Source organism: Manis javanica, chromosome 8, assembly GCF_040802235.1.
Source record: "Manis javanica isolate MJ-LG chromosome 8, MJ_LKY, whole genome shotgun sequence".
Lineage (NCBI taxonomy): Eukaryota > Metazoa > Chordata > Mammalia > Pholidota > Manidae > Manis > Manis javanica.
In genome coordinates, this window is record NC_133163.1 from 105,933,708 (window position 1) to 105,949,929 (window position 16,222).

Sequence of the window (16,222 nt, forward strand, 5' to 3'; positions counted from 1 at the left end):
CAAAAATAAGCAAATGGAGCTACATCAAAATAAAGAGGTTCTGTACAGCAAAGGAAACCATCAGTAAAATGAAAGGCAACCTACTAAATAGGAGAAGATCTCTGCAAATAATATATCTGGAAAAGGGGTTCATGGCCAAACATATAAAGAAATCATACAACTCAATAACAAATAAATAATTCAATTAACAAATAGACAAAACTTCTGAATAGGCATTTTCCCCAAGACACACAGATGGCCAAAAAACACATGAAAAGATGCTCACTCACTAATCACCAGGGAAATGCAAATCAAAACCAGAATGAGAGAACAGCGAGAAGACATCATTTTACTGATGGTTTTCTTTGCTGTACAGAACAGACCACCTGCACCTGGTGAAGAAAAGACCATACAGAGAAGGGTAAAATGGCAAAGGCATGATCAATTGGATCAATTGAGACACCAGCTCTTCCCCCAACCCAACCCACAAGCAGAGGAAGAGGAACAGTAAGGGGATAAGAGAAGGATAAAAAGACGGTACTGAAAGCAGCCAAAAAGAGTACAAAGATTACTTATAAGGGAAACTCCATCAGGCTATTAGCAGACAGGACTGGCGACTGGCATGAAATATTTAATGTATTGAAACAGAAAGACCTTCCACCAAGAATCCCCTACCTAGCAAGATTATCATTCAAATTTGAAGATTAAACAGATAAACAGAGGCTGGAGGAATCTGTAACCACTAAACAGGCATTGGAGGATATGTTAGGGACTTCTATAAAATGTTCTTAAGCCTAAATAGTTTTCACCAGTGAAAATAAACCCACAGTAAAGGTAATAGACCATTTACTTACTAAGCAAATATGAAATTAAAACAAAAGTAGTAAAACCAACTATACACAAAATCAGTCAAGGAGTACACAAGAAATGCAGATTATGACATCTAATACATAAAGTGTGGAGTATGAAAAAGAATAAAAAAGTACTTTTAGATGGTGCTCGAAATAGAGTAATTATCAACTTAATATGGACTGTTATATAGTTGGGAAGCTGACCTTCAACCTTATGGTAACCACAAACCTAATACCTACAACAAATACACAAAAAATTTAAAAAGAGAAATGCAATCACAATACTAAAGAAAACCATTAAGTAAAAAGAGAAGACTATAAGAGAAGAAGAAAGGAACATGGAGGAACTACAAAAACAACCAGAAGACAATTAATAAACTGATAATAAGGACATACCTATCAATACTTACCTTAAATGTAAATGGACTTAATGTACCAATCAAAAGACATAAGGTGGCAGAATGGATAAAGAAACAAGACCCACCTATATGCTGCCTACAGGGGACTCATTTCATACCTAAAGACACACATACTGAAAGTGAACAGACAGAAAAGATATTGCATGCAAATAATGAGAAAAAGCAGAAGCAGCAGCACTTACATCAAACAAAATAGACTTCAAAACAAAAGTAACAAGAGACAAAAAAGGACATTACATAATGATAAAGGGGTCAGTCCAACAAGAGGATACAAGAATTATAAATATCTAGGTACCCAACACAGGAGCACCTAAAAGAAATACTAACAGAATGAAAGGGGGAAATAGGCTGCAACTCATTCATTTTAGGGGATTTTAACATGCCATTTACATCAACAGACAGATCAACCAGACAGAAAATAAGTAAGGAAACAGAGGCACTGAACAACATTAGATCAGATGGACTTAACGTACCTACAGACATTGCACCCAAAAGTAGAAGGATACACATTTTTCTCAAGTGCACATGGAATGTTCTCCAGAACAGATCAGTAGCAGGCCACAAAAAGAGCCTCAATAAATTTAAAAAGATTTAAACTGTATCAAACAACTTCTCAAACCACATGGTATGAACTAGAAATAAATTACAAAGAAAACAAAAAAGCTCACAAAAACGTGGAGGTTAAACAACGTGCTTCTAAATAATCAATCGATCAATGAATACATCAAAACAGAAATCAAGCACTACATGGAGACAAATGAAAACAAAAATACAACAGTCCAAAATTTGTGGGACGCTGCAAAAGCAGTTCTAAGAGGCAAGTACATAACAATACAAGCCTACCTTAAGAAAGAACAACAATCCCAAACTGTCTAAACTCACAAAGATACTTGAAAAAGAACAAATGAAACCCAATGTTAGCAGGAGGAGGGTCATAAAGATCAGAGCAGAAATAAATAAAGAATAAAAAGATGGAAAAAATATCAGTAAAGCCAAGAGCCAGTTCTTTGAGAAGATGAACAAAATTGACAAACAGCTAGCCAGACTTATCAAGAATAAAAGAGAGTACAAAAATAAACAAAATAAGGAGAAAAAAGGAATAGTGACAATGGATATCACAGAAATACAATTATTAGAGAATGCTATGAAAAATTATATGCCAATAAATTGGGCAACCTAAAGAAATGGACAAATTCCTAGAAAAGTACACCCTTCCATGATTCACCAGAAAGAAACAGAAAAGGTAAACAGACTAACTGCCAGCAACAAAACTGAATTGGTAATCAAAAAAATCCCAGCAAACAAGTCCAGTACTAGATGGCTGCACAGACATTCAAAGAAGACCTAATATCCATCCTTCTTAAAGTATTACAAAAAGTAGAAGAGAAGGGAGTACTTCCAAACTCATTCTATGAGGCCAGCATCACTCACTAAAACCAGACAAAGACACTACAAAAAAAGAAAATCACAGATCAAAATCCGTGATGAACATAGATGCAAAGATCCTCAACAAAATATTAGCAAACCAAATTCAAAATACATCAAATGGATCACCCATCATTACTATGTAGGATTTATTCCAGGGATGCAAGGATGATACAATATTTGTAAATCAATCAATGTGATACACCACATTAACAAAAAAAAAGATAAAAACCACATAAACTGAATAAGATAAAATTCAGCATTGACAGATGCTGAATAAGCATTTGACAAAATTCAAACTCTGTTCATAATAAAAATTATATTCTCATCAAAATGGCTGTACAGGATACATGCCTCAACATAATAAAGGCCACATACAACAAACTCACAGCTAGCATCACACTCTATGTCAAAAAGCTGAAAAGTTTTTCTTCTAAGATCTGGAACAAGACAAGGATGTTCACTCTCACCAGTTTTATTCAACATAGTACTGGAGGTCCTAGCCAGGACAATCAGGCAAGACAAAGAGATAAAAGGCATCCAGACTGGTAGGGAAGAAGTTAAATTGTCACTATTTGCAGACAGCATGATACTATATACAGAAGACCCTGAAGACTCCACCAAAAAACTATTAGAACTCAGCAAAGTTGCAGGGTACACAATTAATACACAGAAATCTGTTGCATTCCTATACACTAATGATGAAATAGCAGAAAGAGAAATGAGGAAAACAATTCCATTTACAATTGCATCAAAAATAATTAAATACCTAAAAGAAACCTCTTAGCAAAGGCTCAAGATGGTGGTGAGAGTAGGGCAGTGAAAATCTCCTCCCAAAATTATATGTTTCCAAAAATACAACAAATACAACTATTCCTAAAAGAGAGACCAGAATATACAGTACAACAGCCAGGCTACATCTACATCTGTGAGAACTCAGCATCTCATGAAAAGGGTAAGATACAAAGCCGTTAGGCGGTGGGATCCAAGCACTATCCCCCACCCCAGCTAACCGATGGAAGGAAAAGAATCAGAGTGGGAAGGGAGTAGAAGCACAGGACTACTAAATAACCAGCCCTAGTAATCTCCACCAGGAGCACAAACACAGTGTACAGTATATTACAGAAATGGAAAAGTAAAATCCAAGATGGAGACTGCAAGCGGGTCCCCAGAGCTGGCTACCCTGGACAAAAGAAAAGTGGGCACATTTTAAAAGTCTTAAAGGGACAGGGGCTTAACAGCTGGACAAAATCATACCAGCACACTCAGCCCAGCAGGCTGGGAATCTTAAGGAATTTCAGGTGACCAACCTAACCCACTGGGTGGTAATGCAGCTTCAAAGCCCCTCATGGCGATAAGCAGAATGCCATTTATTCCCTCCTGCCAGCGCTGCAAGCAAACCAGCTGAACTGCCACAGCTGTGGAGCAGCCAGGGGAACAGCCACACCCAGGGCAATCAGACAGTCCTCTCCCAGCATGCAGCAAACCCAGACAGACCCAGAAGCTGCCGCTGGCACGCAGCTGCCCAGCACAGACAGAAGAAGCCAGAGCAAGGTCCAGAAGGCATGAAGGGGCACTGTTCTCGCAGGAGACACACACGGTGTGTCTGTGACCCCCTGCAGGGCCCTAGGCTATCCTGAGGGCCACCCAACGCACAGCAGCTCAGGAGATTATCCCAGAGACTGCTCCTGGTGTGTGGGAAACTGGCACAGGCAGCAGAGAAGGACAAGGCAATCTGTAAGCAGGAAGGGACTTTGTTCCCCCAACTGACACACGCACGACCTGCCGGCAACCACTTCTATCACTATGAAAAGGCAAAAGAATCTGTTACAGTGAAAATCACTCAGACAACCCCAGAGAGAGGGTCTGCTGAGACAGATATGACAAACCTTCCTAAAAAAGAATTCACAACAAAAGTCATAACCATGCTGATGGACCTGCAGAGAAATATGCAAGAGCTAAGGGATGAAGTCAGGAGGGAGATAACAGAAATGAAACAATCAATAGAAGGACTTAAGAGCAGACAGGACAAGGTGCAAGAGACTGTAAATGGAATAGAAATCAGAGAAAAGGAATACAGAGAAGCTGAGGAAGAGAGAGATAAAAGGATCTCCAGGAAAGAAAGAATATTAAGAGAACTGTATGACCAATCCAAATGGAACAATACTCGCATTATAGGGGTACCAGAAGAAGAAGAAGAAGAGAGAGAAAAAGGGACAGAAAGTGTCTTTGAAGAAATAATTGCTGAAAACTTCCCCAAGCTGGGGAAGGAAACAGTCCCTCAGACCATAGAAGCACACATATCTCCCACCACAAGGGACGCAAGGACGACAACACCAATACATATAATCATTAAAATGGCAAAGATCAAAAACAAGGACAGGGTATTAAAGGCATCCAGAGAGAGAAAAAAATTACCTATAAAGGAAAACCCATCAGGCTATCATCAGACTTCTCAACAAAAACCTTATAGTCCAGAAGAGAATGGCATGGTATATTTAATGAAACAGAATGGCATGGAACCAAGAATACTGTATCCAGCACAATTATCATCTAAATATGAAGGAGGGATTAAACAATTCCCAGACAAGTAAAAGTTGAGGGAATTTGTGGCTCACAAACCACCTCTACAGGATACTTTAAAGGGAATGCTCTAGATGGAAGCACTCCTAAGACTAAATAGATGTCAACAGAGAAAATAAAATCATACCAAAGAAAGCAGACCAGCCAAATACTAACTAAAGTCAAACAATAAAATCAACTACTCACAAAAGCAGTCAAAGGAAACATAAAAGAGTACAGAATAAAACAACCAACATATAAAGAATGGAGGAGGAATAGTAAAAAGGGAGAGAAATAAAGAATCATCAGACTGTGTTTATAATAGCTTAATAAGAGAGTTAACTTAGATGGCTAGATAGTAAAGAAGCCACCCTTGAACCTTTGGTAACCACGAATCTAAAGCCTGCAATGGGAATAAGTACGTATCTCTCAATAAAGGTAAATGGACTGAATACACCAATCAAAAGACACAAAGTAACAGAATGGATAAAAAAGCAAGACCCATCTATATGATGCTTACAAGAGACTCACCTCAAACCCAAAGATATACACAGACGAAAAGTCAAGGGATGTAAAAAGATATTTCATGCAAACAATAGGGAGAAAAAGGCAGGTGGAGCAGTATTGGTATCAGACAAAATAGACTTCAAAACAAAGAAGGCTACAAGAGATAAAGAAGGACATTATATAATGATAAAGGGGGCAGCCCAACAAGAGGATATCACCATTATAAATATATATGCATCCAAAACAGAAGCACCAACATACATGAAACAAATACTAACACAATCAAAGGAGGAAATAGAATGCAATGCATTCATTTTGGGAGACTTTAACACACCACTCACTCCAAAGGACAGAGCCACCAGACAGAAAATAAGTAAGGACACAGAGGCACTGAACAACACACTAGAACAGATGGCCTTAACAGACATCTACAGAACCCTACACCTAAAAGCAGCACATTCTTCTCAAGTGCACATGGAACGTTCTCCAGAATAGATCACATACTAGGCCACAAAAATAGCCTCAGTAAATTCAAAAAGACTGAAATTCTACCAACCAACTTCTCAGACCACAAAGGCATAAAACTAGAAATAAATTGTACAAAGAAAACAAAAAGGCTCACAAACACATGGAGGCTTAACAACATGCTCCTAAATAATCAATGGATGAATGACCAAATTAAAAGAGATCGAGCAATATATGGTGACAAATGACACCAACAGCATAAAGCCCCAACTTCTGTGGGATGCAGCAAAGGCAGTTCTAAGAGGAAAGTACACAGCAATCCAGGCCTATCTAAAGAAGGAAGAACATTCCCAAATGAATAGTTTAAAGTCACAATTATTGAAACTGGAAAAAGAAGAACAAAGGAAACCCACAGAAGGAGGGACATAATAAAGATCAGAGAAGAAATAAATAAAATTGAGAACAATAAAATAACAGAAAAAATCAATGAAACCAAGAGCTGGTTCTTTGAGAAAATAAACAAAATAGATAAACCCCTAGCCAGACTTATTAAGAGAAAAAGAGAATCTACACATATCAACAGAATCAGAAATGAGAAAAATCATGACAGACCCGACAGAAATACAAAAAATTATTAGAGAATACTACGAAAATCTGTATGCTAACAAGCTGCAAAACCTATAAGAAATGGACAATTTCCTAGAAAAATACAACCTTCCAAGACTGACCAAGGAAGAAACAGAAAATCTAAACAGACCAATTATCAGCAAAGAAATTGAAGTGGTAATCAAAAAACTACCCAAGAACAAAACCCCTGAGCCAGATGGATTTACCGCTGAATTTTATCAGACATACAGAGAAGACATAATACCAATTCTCCATAAAGTTTTCCAAAAAATAGAAGAGAAGGCAATACTTCCAAACTCATTCTATGAAGCCAGCATCACTCTAATACGAAAACCAGGCAAACACACCCACAAAAAAAAGAAAATTACAGACCAATATCCCAGGTGAACATAATGCAAAATACTCAAAATAAAAGCAAACCGAATTCAAAAATACATCAAAGGGCACCAACATATGTGAAACAAATACTAACAGAATTAAAGGAGGAAATAGAATGCAATGCATTCATTTTGGGAGACTTCAACACACCACTCACTCCAAAGGACAGATCCATCAGACAGAAATAAGTAAGGACACAGAGGCACTAAACAACACACTAGAACAGATGGACCTAATAGACATCTACAGAACTCTGCATCCAAAAGCAACAGGATACACATTCTTCTCAAGTGCACATGGAACATTCTCCAGAATAGACCACATACTAGGCCACAAAAAGAGCCTCAGTAAATTCCAAAGGATTGAAATCCTACCAACCAACTTTTCAGACCACAAAGGCATAACTAGAAATAAATTGTACAAAGAAAGCAAAAAGGCTCACAAACACATGGAGACTTAACAACATGCTCCTAAATAATCAATGGATCAATGACCAAATTAAAATGGAGATCCAGCAATATATGGAAACAAATGACAACAACAACACAAAGCCCCAACTACTGTGGGATACAGCAAAGGCAGTCTTAAGAGGAAAGTATATAGCAATCCAGGCATATTTAAAGAAAGAACAACAATCCCAAATGAATAGTCTAATGTCACAATTATTGAAATTGGAAAAAGAAGAACAAATGAGGCCTGAGGTCAGCAGACGGAGGGACATAATAAAGATCAGAGAAGAAATAAATAAAATTGAGAAGAATAAAAAAAATCAGTGAAACCAAGAGCTGGTTCTTTGAGAAAATAAACAAAATAGATAAGCCTCTAGCCAGACTTATTAAGAGAAAAAGAGACTCAACACACATCAACAGAATCAGAAACGAGAAAGGAAAAATCATGACGGACCCCACAGAAATACAAAGAATTATTAGAGAATACTATGAAAACCTATATGCTAACAAGCTAGAAAACCTAGGAGAAATGGACAACTTCCTAGAAAAATACAACCTTCCAAGACTGACCCAGAAAGAAACAGAAAATCTAAACAGACCAATTACCAGCAATGAAATTGAATTGGTAATCAAAAAACCACCCAAGAACAAAACCCCCAGGACAGATGGATTTACCTCGGAATTTTATCAAACATACAGAGAAGACATAACACCCATTCTCCTTAAAGTTTTCCAAAAAATAGAAGAGGAGGGGATACTCCCAAACTCATTCTATGAAGCCAACATCACCCTAATACCAAAACCAGGCAAAGACCCCACCAAAAAAGAAAAGTACAGACCAATATCCCTGATGAACGTAGATGCAAAAATAATCAACAAAATATTAGCAAACCAAATTCAAAAATATATGAAGAGGATCATACACCATGACCAAGTGGGATTCATCCCAGGGATGCAAGGATGGTACAGCATTCGAAAATTAACACACAGAAATCTATAGCTTTCCTATACACTAATAATGAACTAATAGAAAGAGAAATCAGGAAAACAATTCCATTCACAATAGCATCAAAAAGAATAAAATACCTAGGAATAAACCTAACCAAGGAAGTGAAAGACCTATACCCTGAAAACTGTAAGACACTCTTAAGAGAAATTAAAGAGGTCACTAACAAATGGAAACTCATCCCATGCTCCTGGCTAGGAAGAATTAATATCGTCAAAATTCATATGGAAACACCAAAAACTCCGAATAGCCAAAGCAATCCTGAGAAAGAAGAAGAATAAAGTGGGGGGATCTTGCTCTCCAACTTCAAGCTCTACTACAAAGCCACAGTAAGCAAGACAATTTTGTACTGGCACAAGAACAGAGCTACAGACCAATGGAACAGAATAGAGACTCCAAACATTAACCCAAACATATATGGTCAACTAATATTCGATAGAGGGGCCATGGACATACCATGGGGAAATGATAATCTCTTCAACAGATGGTGCTAGCAAAACTGGACAGCTCCATGTAAGAGAATGAAACTGGATCACTGTCTAACCCCATACACAAAAGTAAATTCGAAATGGATCAAAGACTTGAATGTAAGTCATGAAACCGTAAAACTCTTAGAAAAAAACATAGGCAAAAATCTCTTAGACATAAACATGAGTGACCTCTTCTTGAACATATCTCCCCGGGCAAGAGTAACAAAAGCAAAAATGAACAAATGGGACTATATCAAGCTGAAAAGCTTCTGTACAGCAAAGGACACCATCAATAGAACAAAAGACATCCTACAGTATGGGAGAATATATTCATAAATGACAGATCCGATAAAGGGTTGACATCCAAAATATATAAAGAGCTCACGCACCTCAACAAAAAAAAGCAAATAATCCAATTATAAAATGGGCAGAGGAGCTGAACAGACAGTTTTCCAAAGAAGAAATTCAGGTGGCCAACAGACACATGAAAAGATGCTCTACATCACTAGTCATCAGAGAAATGCAAATTAAAACCGCAACAAGATATCATCTCACACCAGTAAGGATGGCTACCATCCAAAAGACAAACAACAACAAATGTTGGCGAGGTTGTGGAGAAAGGGGAACCCTCCTACACTGCTGGTGGGAATGTAAATTATTTCAACCATTGTGGAAAGCAGTATGGAGGTTCCTCAAAATGCTCGAAATAGAAATACCATTTGACTCAGGAATTCCACTTCTAGGAATTTACCCTAAGAATGCAGCACTCCAGTTTGAAAAAGACAGATGCACCCCTATGTTTATCGCTGCACTATTTACAACAGCCAAGATATGGAAGCAACCTAAATGTCCATCAGTAGATGAATGGATAAAGAAGATATGGTACATATACACAATGGAATATTACTCAGCTATAAGAAAAAAACAGATCCTACCATTTGCAACAACATGGATGCAGATAGAGGGTATTATGCTCAGTGAAATAAGCCAGGCAGAGAAAGACAAGTACGAAATGATCTCACTCATGTGGAGTATAAGAACAAAAGAAAACTGAAGGAACAAAACAGCAGCAGAAGCACAGAACCCAAGAATGGACTAACAGTTACCAAAGGGAAAGGGACTGGGGAGGACGGGTGGGAAGGGAGGGATAAAGGCGGGAAAAAAGAAAGGGGACATTATGATTAACATGTATAGTGTGGGGGGCGCACAGGGAGGGCTGTGCAACACAGAGAAGCCAAGTAGTGATTTTACAGCATCATACTATGTTGATGGACAGTGACTGTGAACAGATATGTGGGGGGGACATGGTCAAGGGGGGAGCCTAGTAAACATAATGTCCTTCATGTAATTGTAGATTCATGATACCAAAATAAAACTAATAAAAAAAAAATATATATATATATATATATATATATGAAAAGGATCCTAAACCATGATCAAGTGGGATTCATCTCAGGGATGCAAGGATGGTACAACATTCGAAAATCCATCAACATCATCCACCACATAAACAAAAAGGACAAAAATCACATGATCATCTCCATAGATGCAAAAAAGCATTTGACAAAATTCAACATCCATTCATGGTAAAAACTCTCGGCAAAATATGCATAGAGGGCAGGTATCTCACCATAATAAAGGCCATATATGATAAACCCACAGCCAACATCATACTAAACAGCAAGAAGCTGAAAGCTTTTCCTCTAAGATTGGGAACAAGACAGGATGTCCACTCTCCCCACTGTTACTCAGCATAGTACTAGAGGTCCTAGCCATGGCAATTAGAGAAAATAAAGAAATACAAGGAATCCAGATTGGTAAATAAGAAGTGAGACTGTCACTATTTGCAGGTGACAATGATATTGTACATAACAAACCCTAAAGACTCCACTCCAAAACTACTAGAACTAATATCGGAATTCAGCAAAGTTGCAGGATGCAAAATTAATACACAGAAATCTGTGGTCTTCCTATACACTAACAATGAACTAGCAGAAAGAGAAATCAGGAAAACAATTCCATTCACAATAGCATCAAAAAGAATAAAATACCTAGGAATAAACCTAAACAAAGAAGTGAAAGACCAATACCCTGAAAACTACAAGTCACTCTTAAGAGAAATTAAAGGGGGCACTAACAAATGGAAACTCATCCCATGCTCCTGGCTAGGAAGAATTAATATCGTCAAAATGGCCATCATGCCCCAAGCAATCTACCCATCCTTCCCAAAGATTCAATGTAATCCCTATCAAATTTCCTAATGCATTCTTCAACGAACCAGAGCGGTATTGGCAAAACTGGACAGCTACATGTAAGAGAATGAAACTGGATTATTGTCTAACCCCATACACAAAAGGAAATTCAAAATGGATCAAAGACCTGAATGTAAGTCATGAAACCATAAAACTCTTGGAAAAAAAACATAGGCAAAAATCTTTTGGACATAAGCATGAGCAACTTCTTCATGAACATAGCTCCATGGGCAAGGGAAACAAAAGCAAAAATGAACAAGTGGGACTATATCAAGCTGAAAAGCTTCTGTACAGCAAAGGACACCATCAATAGAACAAAAGACATCCTACAGTATGGGAGAATATATTCATAAATGACAGATCCGATAAAGGGTTGACATCTAAAATATATAAAGAGCTCATGCACCTCAACAAACAAAAAGCAAATAATCCAATTATAAAATGGGCAGAGGAGCTGAACAGACAGTTTTCCAAAGAAGAAATTCAGGTGGCCAACAGACACATGAAAAGATGCTCTACATCACTAGTCATCAGAGAAATGCAAATTAAAACCACAATGAGATATCACCTCACACCAGTAAGGATCGCCACCATCCAAAAGACAAGCAACAACAAATGTTGGTGAGGATATGGAGAAAGGGGAACCCTCCTACACTGCTGGTGGGAATGTAAATTAGTTCAACCATTGTGGAAAGCAGTATGGAGGTTCCTCAAAAAACTCAAAATAGAAATACCATTTGATCCAGAAATTTCACTTCTAGGAATTTACCCTAAGAATGCAGCAGCCCAGTTTGAAAAAGACAGATGCAGCCCTATGTTTATCACAGCACTATTTACAATAGCCAAGTAATGGAAGTAACCTAAGTGTCCATCAGTAGATGAATGGATAAAGAAGATGTGGTGCATATACACAATGGATTATTATTCAGCCTTAAGAAGTAAACAAATCCTTCCATTTGCAACAACATGGAAGGAGCTAGAGGGTATTATGCTCAGTGAAATAAGCCAGGTAGAGAAAGACAAGTACCAAATGATTTCACTCATATGGAGTGTAAGAACAAAGAAAAAACTGAAGGGAAAAAACAACAGCAGAAACACAGAACCCAAGAATGGACTAACAGTTACTGAAGGGAAAGGGACTGGGGAGGATGGGTGGGAAGGGAAGGACAAGGGCGGGGAAAAAGAAAGGGGGCATTACTAATAGCATGTATAGCATGTATAATGTGGGGGGTGGGGGGCATGGGGAGGGCTGTGCAACACAGAGAAGACAAGTAGTGATTCTACAGCATCTTACTACGCTGATGGACAGTGACTATAATGGGGTTTGTCGGGGGGACTTGGTGATGGGGGGAGTCTAGTAAACATAATGTTCCTCATGTAACAGTAGATTAATTATACCAAAAAAAAAATAACTAAATAAATAGATACTACTGAAAAAAAAAAAAAGCATAGGTAGACACTAACAGAAATGACTGGGGCACCAATTGTTTACTCTGAAAATTAATTACCTTCCTTTCCAGTACAAACTGTATTTCATGGTACCAAGTAGTTGATGAGGGAAAGTTCTTTATACAGGAATTTCAGCTACATGTGAAAGCAGTAACAAAATTAGAAAATCAATGTTTTGCAATGCCTAAAGGAAGAAAAGATATATTGGTGAAACCAGAGATGAAAGTTTGAGGGGGATCTTTACAATGGAGGAAGCAGGATGTCTCACTAAACCCACTGATCAACCTTAGCATCACTAAAAGTAGAACAACCAGTTATCATGTGCCTACTTTTGTGTATCAAGGATAGCATCACTATCTGTAGTGATTGCCAAAAAAGTTGTGCCTAAATTTAGTCATGCATTTAGGGGTAACTTATATTTAGAGGAAATAGAAAAGAGAGGGCAGCAAATTAAAAAATCCAGTGAGAAAGCAAACATAAATTCAGAATGGGGGATACCCTATAAAACAGTTGGCCTTGTTTCTTTAATGTTAAAAATGTGAAGTTAAAAAAAAAGGATGAGGAAGGGGCTATTTTAGATTAAGAGGGACCAAAGAGACATAACCAAATATACTGTGTGAATTTGGATCCTGATTAAAACAAACCAACTGTGAAAGCAGATTTTTGACAAAATCACAGAAACTGGTTTATGCATTGTATTAAGTGATACCTGGGACTTAATGATAATTCTACCAGGTGAGATACTGGCATTATACTACTACTATGTAAGAAATTACCCATTTCTATAAAATGCATACTGAACCATGCAGGAGAGAGTTGACATATCTTGTATTTTCTTTAAAAATTAAAAAAAAAAAGAATAAAAAGAATAAGAAAAATATCTAACCCCTAGGAGCTTACTGCTCAGGGTTAAAATATCATGTCTAAGCTTCTGGAATTTGGAACTTGGAGGGATGAATACCACTTTTAAAATTTGTTTTTGCCATTCCCCACAACATCCTACAAAATGTTGAACACATAGCAGGAACTAAAAAAATGCTGAACATCTTTTTCACGAGAACATATTTTTCTTACCAGTTTTCCTTTTTTTGCCACTCTCATCCCTTAAAATATTTAGCAGTTTCCACTGAGAAATTATCTCCATATTTTAGGATTTATATACATATATAGTACCTGAACTGTTCAAGGCAGTTCTTCAAAAATTAAAAATATGAGTAAATTCATACCTGTGTTCATTTTCTACTACTTAATAATGTACATGCTAAATCTCCATTAAATCAAAAAAGATATTCTTAAATTTTTGTCTCTAGAATATTATGGAAAACAACAGAATTGTACTTACATGAACAAAACTGTGGAAGTTAGTACTTATGGATTTCATTCATGACATTTTTTAATGAAATTTTTATTTTACTTATGAAAAAAAAAAAGCCTGAGTGCTTACTTTGTTCTAGGCACTATTCCAAAGGCTTTGCATGTATTAACTCATTAATAATTAAAACAATCCTATGAAGTGGGTATTATAAATATTGTCATTTCATAGATGAGATATAAAAGTAAAAGCAACTTATCCAAAGTTCCAGTATTAGGAGGCTAGTATTTAGACTCATAGATACTAAATACTAGTCTAGCTCTAAAAAAACCCAGTCTTCACCACTACACTGGGCTGACTCAGGAGGCATCCTTTGCCTGAGGCTGTTGTCTATTTAATTCCAGTATGATCAGTTGGTTTTTATCATTTCCAAGGAGAAAATGAAGAAAAAAAGATGTAAAAACGAATAGTAAAACTTACCTTTTGAATGGCCTCTTCCATATCCAACTCGAACTGTTCATTCTGTAGTAATCTGAGGAACCTCTTGCGTTCCACACGCTCATCACTTTCACTTTGCCCCATTCGGTCTCTGATGTGATGCTCTACCTCTTTTAATGCGTCTACATGCAATTTTTGGCAGTAGTTTTCATTTACTAATTTTTGATGCCTTTCGTGGAAGCTCAAAGTTCTTCTTTTGGAGGCCTATAATGCCAAAAAAACAAAAGTGTGCACATTTTGGTATTCCAAAATCTAATTTTTAAAAATATGCTGATATACGATCCAGAAACAAATGGTAGAAATATAGGTAACAGTAATAAACGAAGGGCCTTTGGCTTCCTTTCTAAATTCAGAAAACCATACCATGATAAATGAGTATGCGTGGTAGATATATCAAATAAGTAGGTACTATTATTATTTCCTATCTTATAGATGAGGCATGAAAAGTACAAGCAACTTTACTCAATATTCTTCAGCTAAATAGCAGTACTAGGATTCAAAAACATGCAGTCGAGCTCTACAAACCTAGCTCTTGACCACCAGGTGGGAAATTCCTCCTCTCCACCCCTCCCGCTTCCCCCTCGGCCAAAATGCAGTCCAGAAGCTGGTGAGATTTTCTTAAATCTGTATTAACAGATTCAAGAGATCAATCCGCTGTTATTTATTCGCTGTCCTGGACTTTCATTTCCACTCATTTGTTCAGCGGTTCTTATTCTTCCCCCAAATTGCCAGAAATAAGGGAAACAAGATTTTTACCAGGCAGAGCTAATGTGTGGAGAAAATGAGTAAAGGCTGGAAGCCAGCCGTTGCTTGAACAGCAGCACCTGAGGCCTCTGAAAGCAAATATACGCATTTCCCACTAAATTCTCCAGTTAGGCATTTTGAATCCTTCTTTAGAAGCAGACTATCTCTAAAATACAATTAAGCCAATTAATAAACAAGTAGCTCCGACATCCTCGACTAGCTCACCATCTCGGCAGAGGTAAACCCCCCTCTCCGGTTCCCGGAGCCACCACCTCCCGAGGCACAGGGGCAGGCCTGCCGGACTCGTGTTTACTCGGTTTCTCGGCAACGGCCGCCTGTCGCTGAGCAGTCGACCCGTCTGAGGCGGGTCTTCGCAGAGCGCAGCCTCCCATTGGACCCATACGCCCAATCAGCATTGAGCTTCTTGGGAGGCTGGCAGGACGGCTACTTCCATACGTCTAAAGGAGACAGGAGGGAAGTTCAGAACTTGAGTCCTGACGCAAGCCCGTTGTAGTCGGCCAAGGTGCTACGGATTTCCCTCTAGCGGCTGAGCTCCGTGGTTGTGGTGGTGTCGGAAGCCAAGGTGAAGTCTGTGGAAACTGTTCTCAGAGAAATACAGAAAATCCTTTCTAGTACATGGGGCCAAGGGCACTTTGCACTCACAGAACATCCTGCGCCCTCAATGCCTGTTCTTCCTGCGTTGTGGACTGTCTTCATCCTCAGCAGTGGGAGAAATGGTCACCGTCCCCTTGGCTGGGTAACTGAGGCAGGGAGATGGCACGTGCTTCCAGAAGCCTTCCCCTCACCCCCAAAAGCTGTTGGTAAACTT

At 38.1% G+C, this 16,222-nt stretch overlaps 1 protein-coding gene across 2 annotated transcripts in view; it reads right to left on the bottom strand.

The window, feature by feature from the left end:
- The window catches only part of MNS1 (meiosis specific nuclear structural 1), a 68,085-nt gene extending 52,343 nt beyond the window's left edge, over positions 1 to 15,742 (bottom strand). For both annotated transcript variants that reach the window (XM_073211891.1, XM_073211890.1), the window contains exons 1-2: positions 15,619 to 15,742; positions 14,632 to 14,853 (exon numbers count right to left, since the gene is read on the bottom strand). In XM_073211891.1, the coding sequence (XP_073067992.1) occupies positions 14,632 to 14,853; positions 15,619 to 15,621 (225 nt within the window). In that variant the 5' untranslated portion in view covers positions 15,622 to 15,742. The remainder of the gene's footprint in view (positions 1 to 14,631; positions 14,854 to 15,618) is intronic.
- Between the last annotated feature and the right edge of the window lie 480 nt (positions 15,743 to 16,222).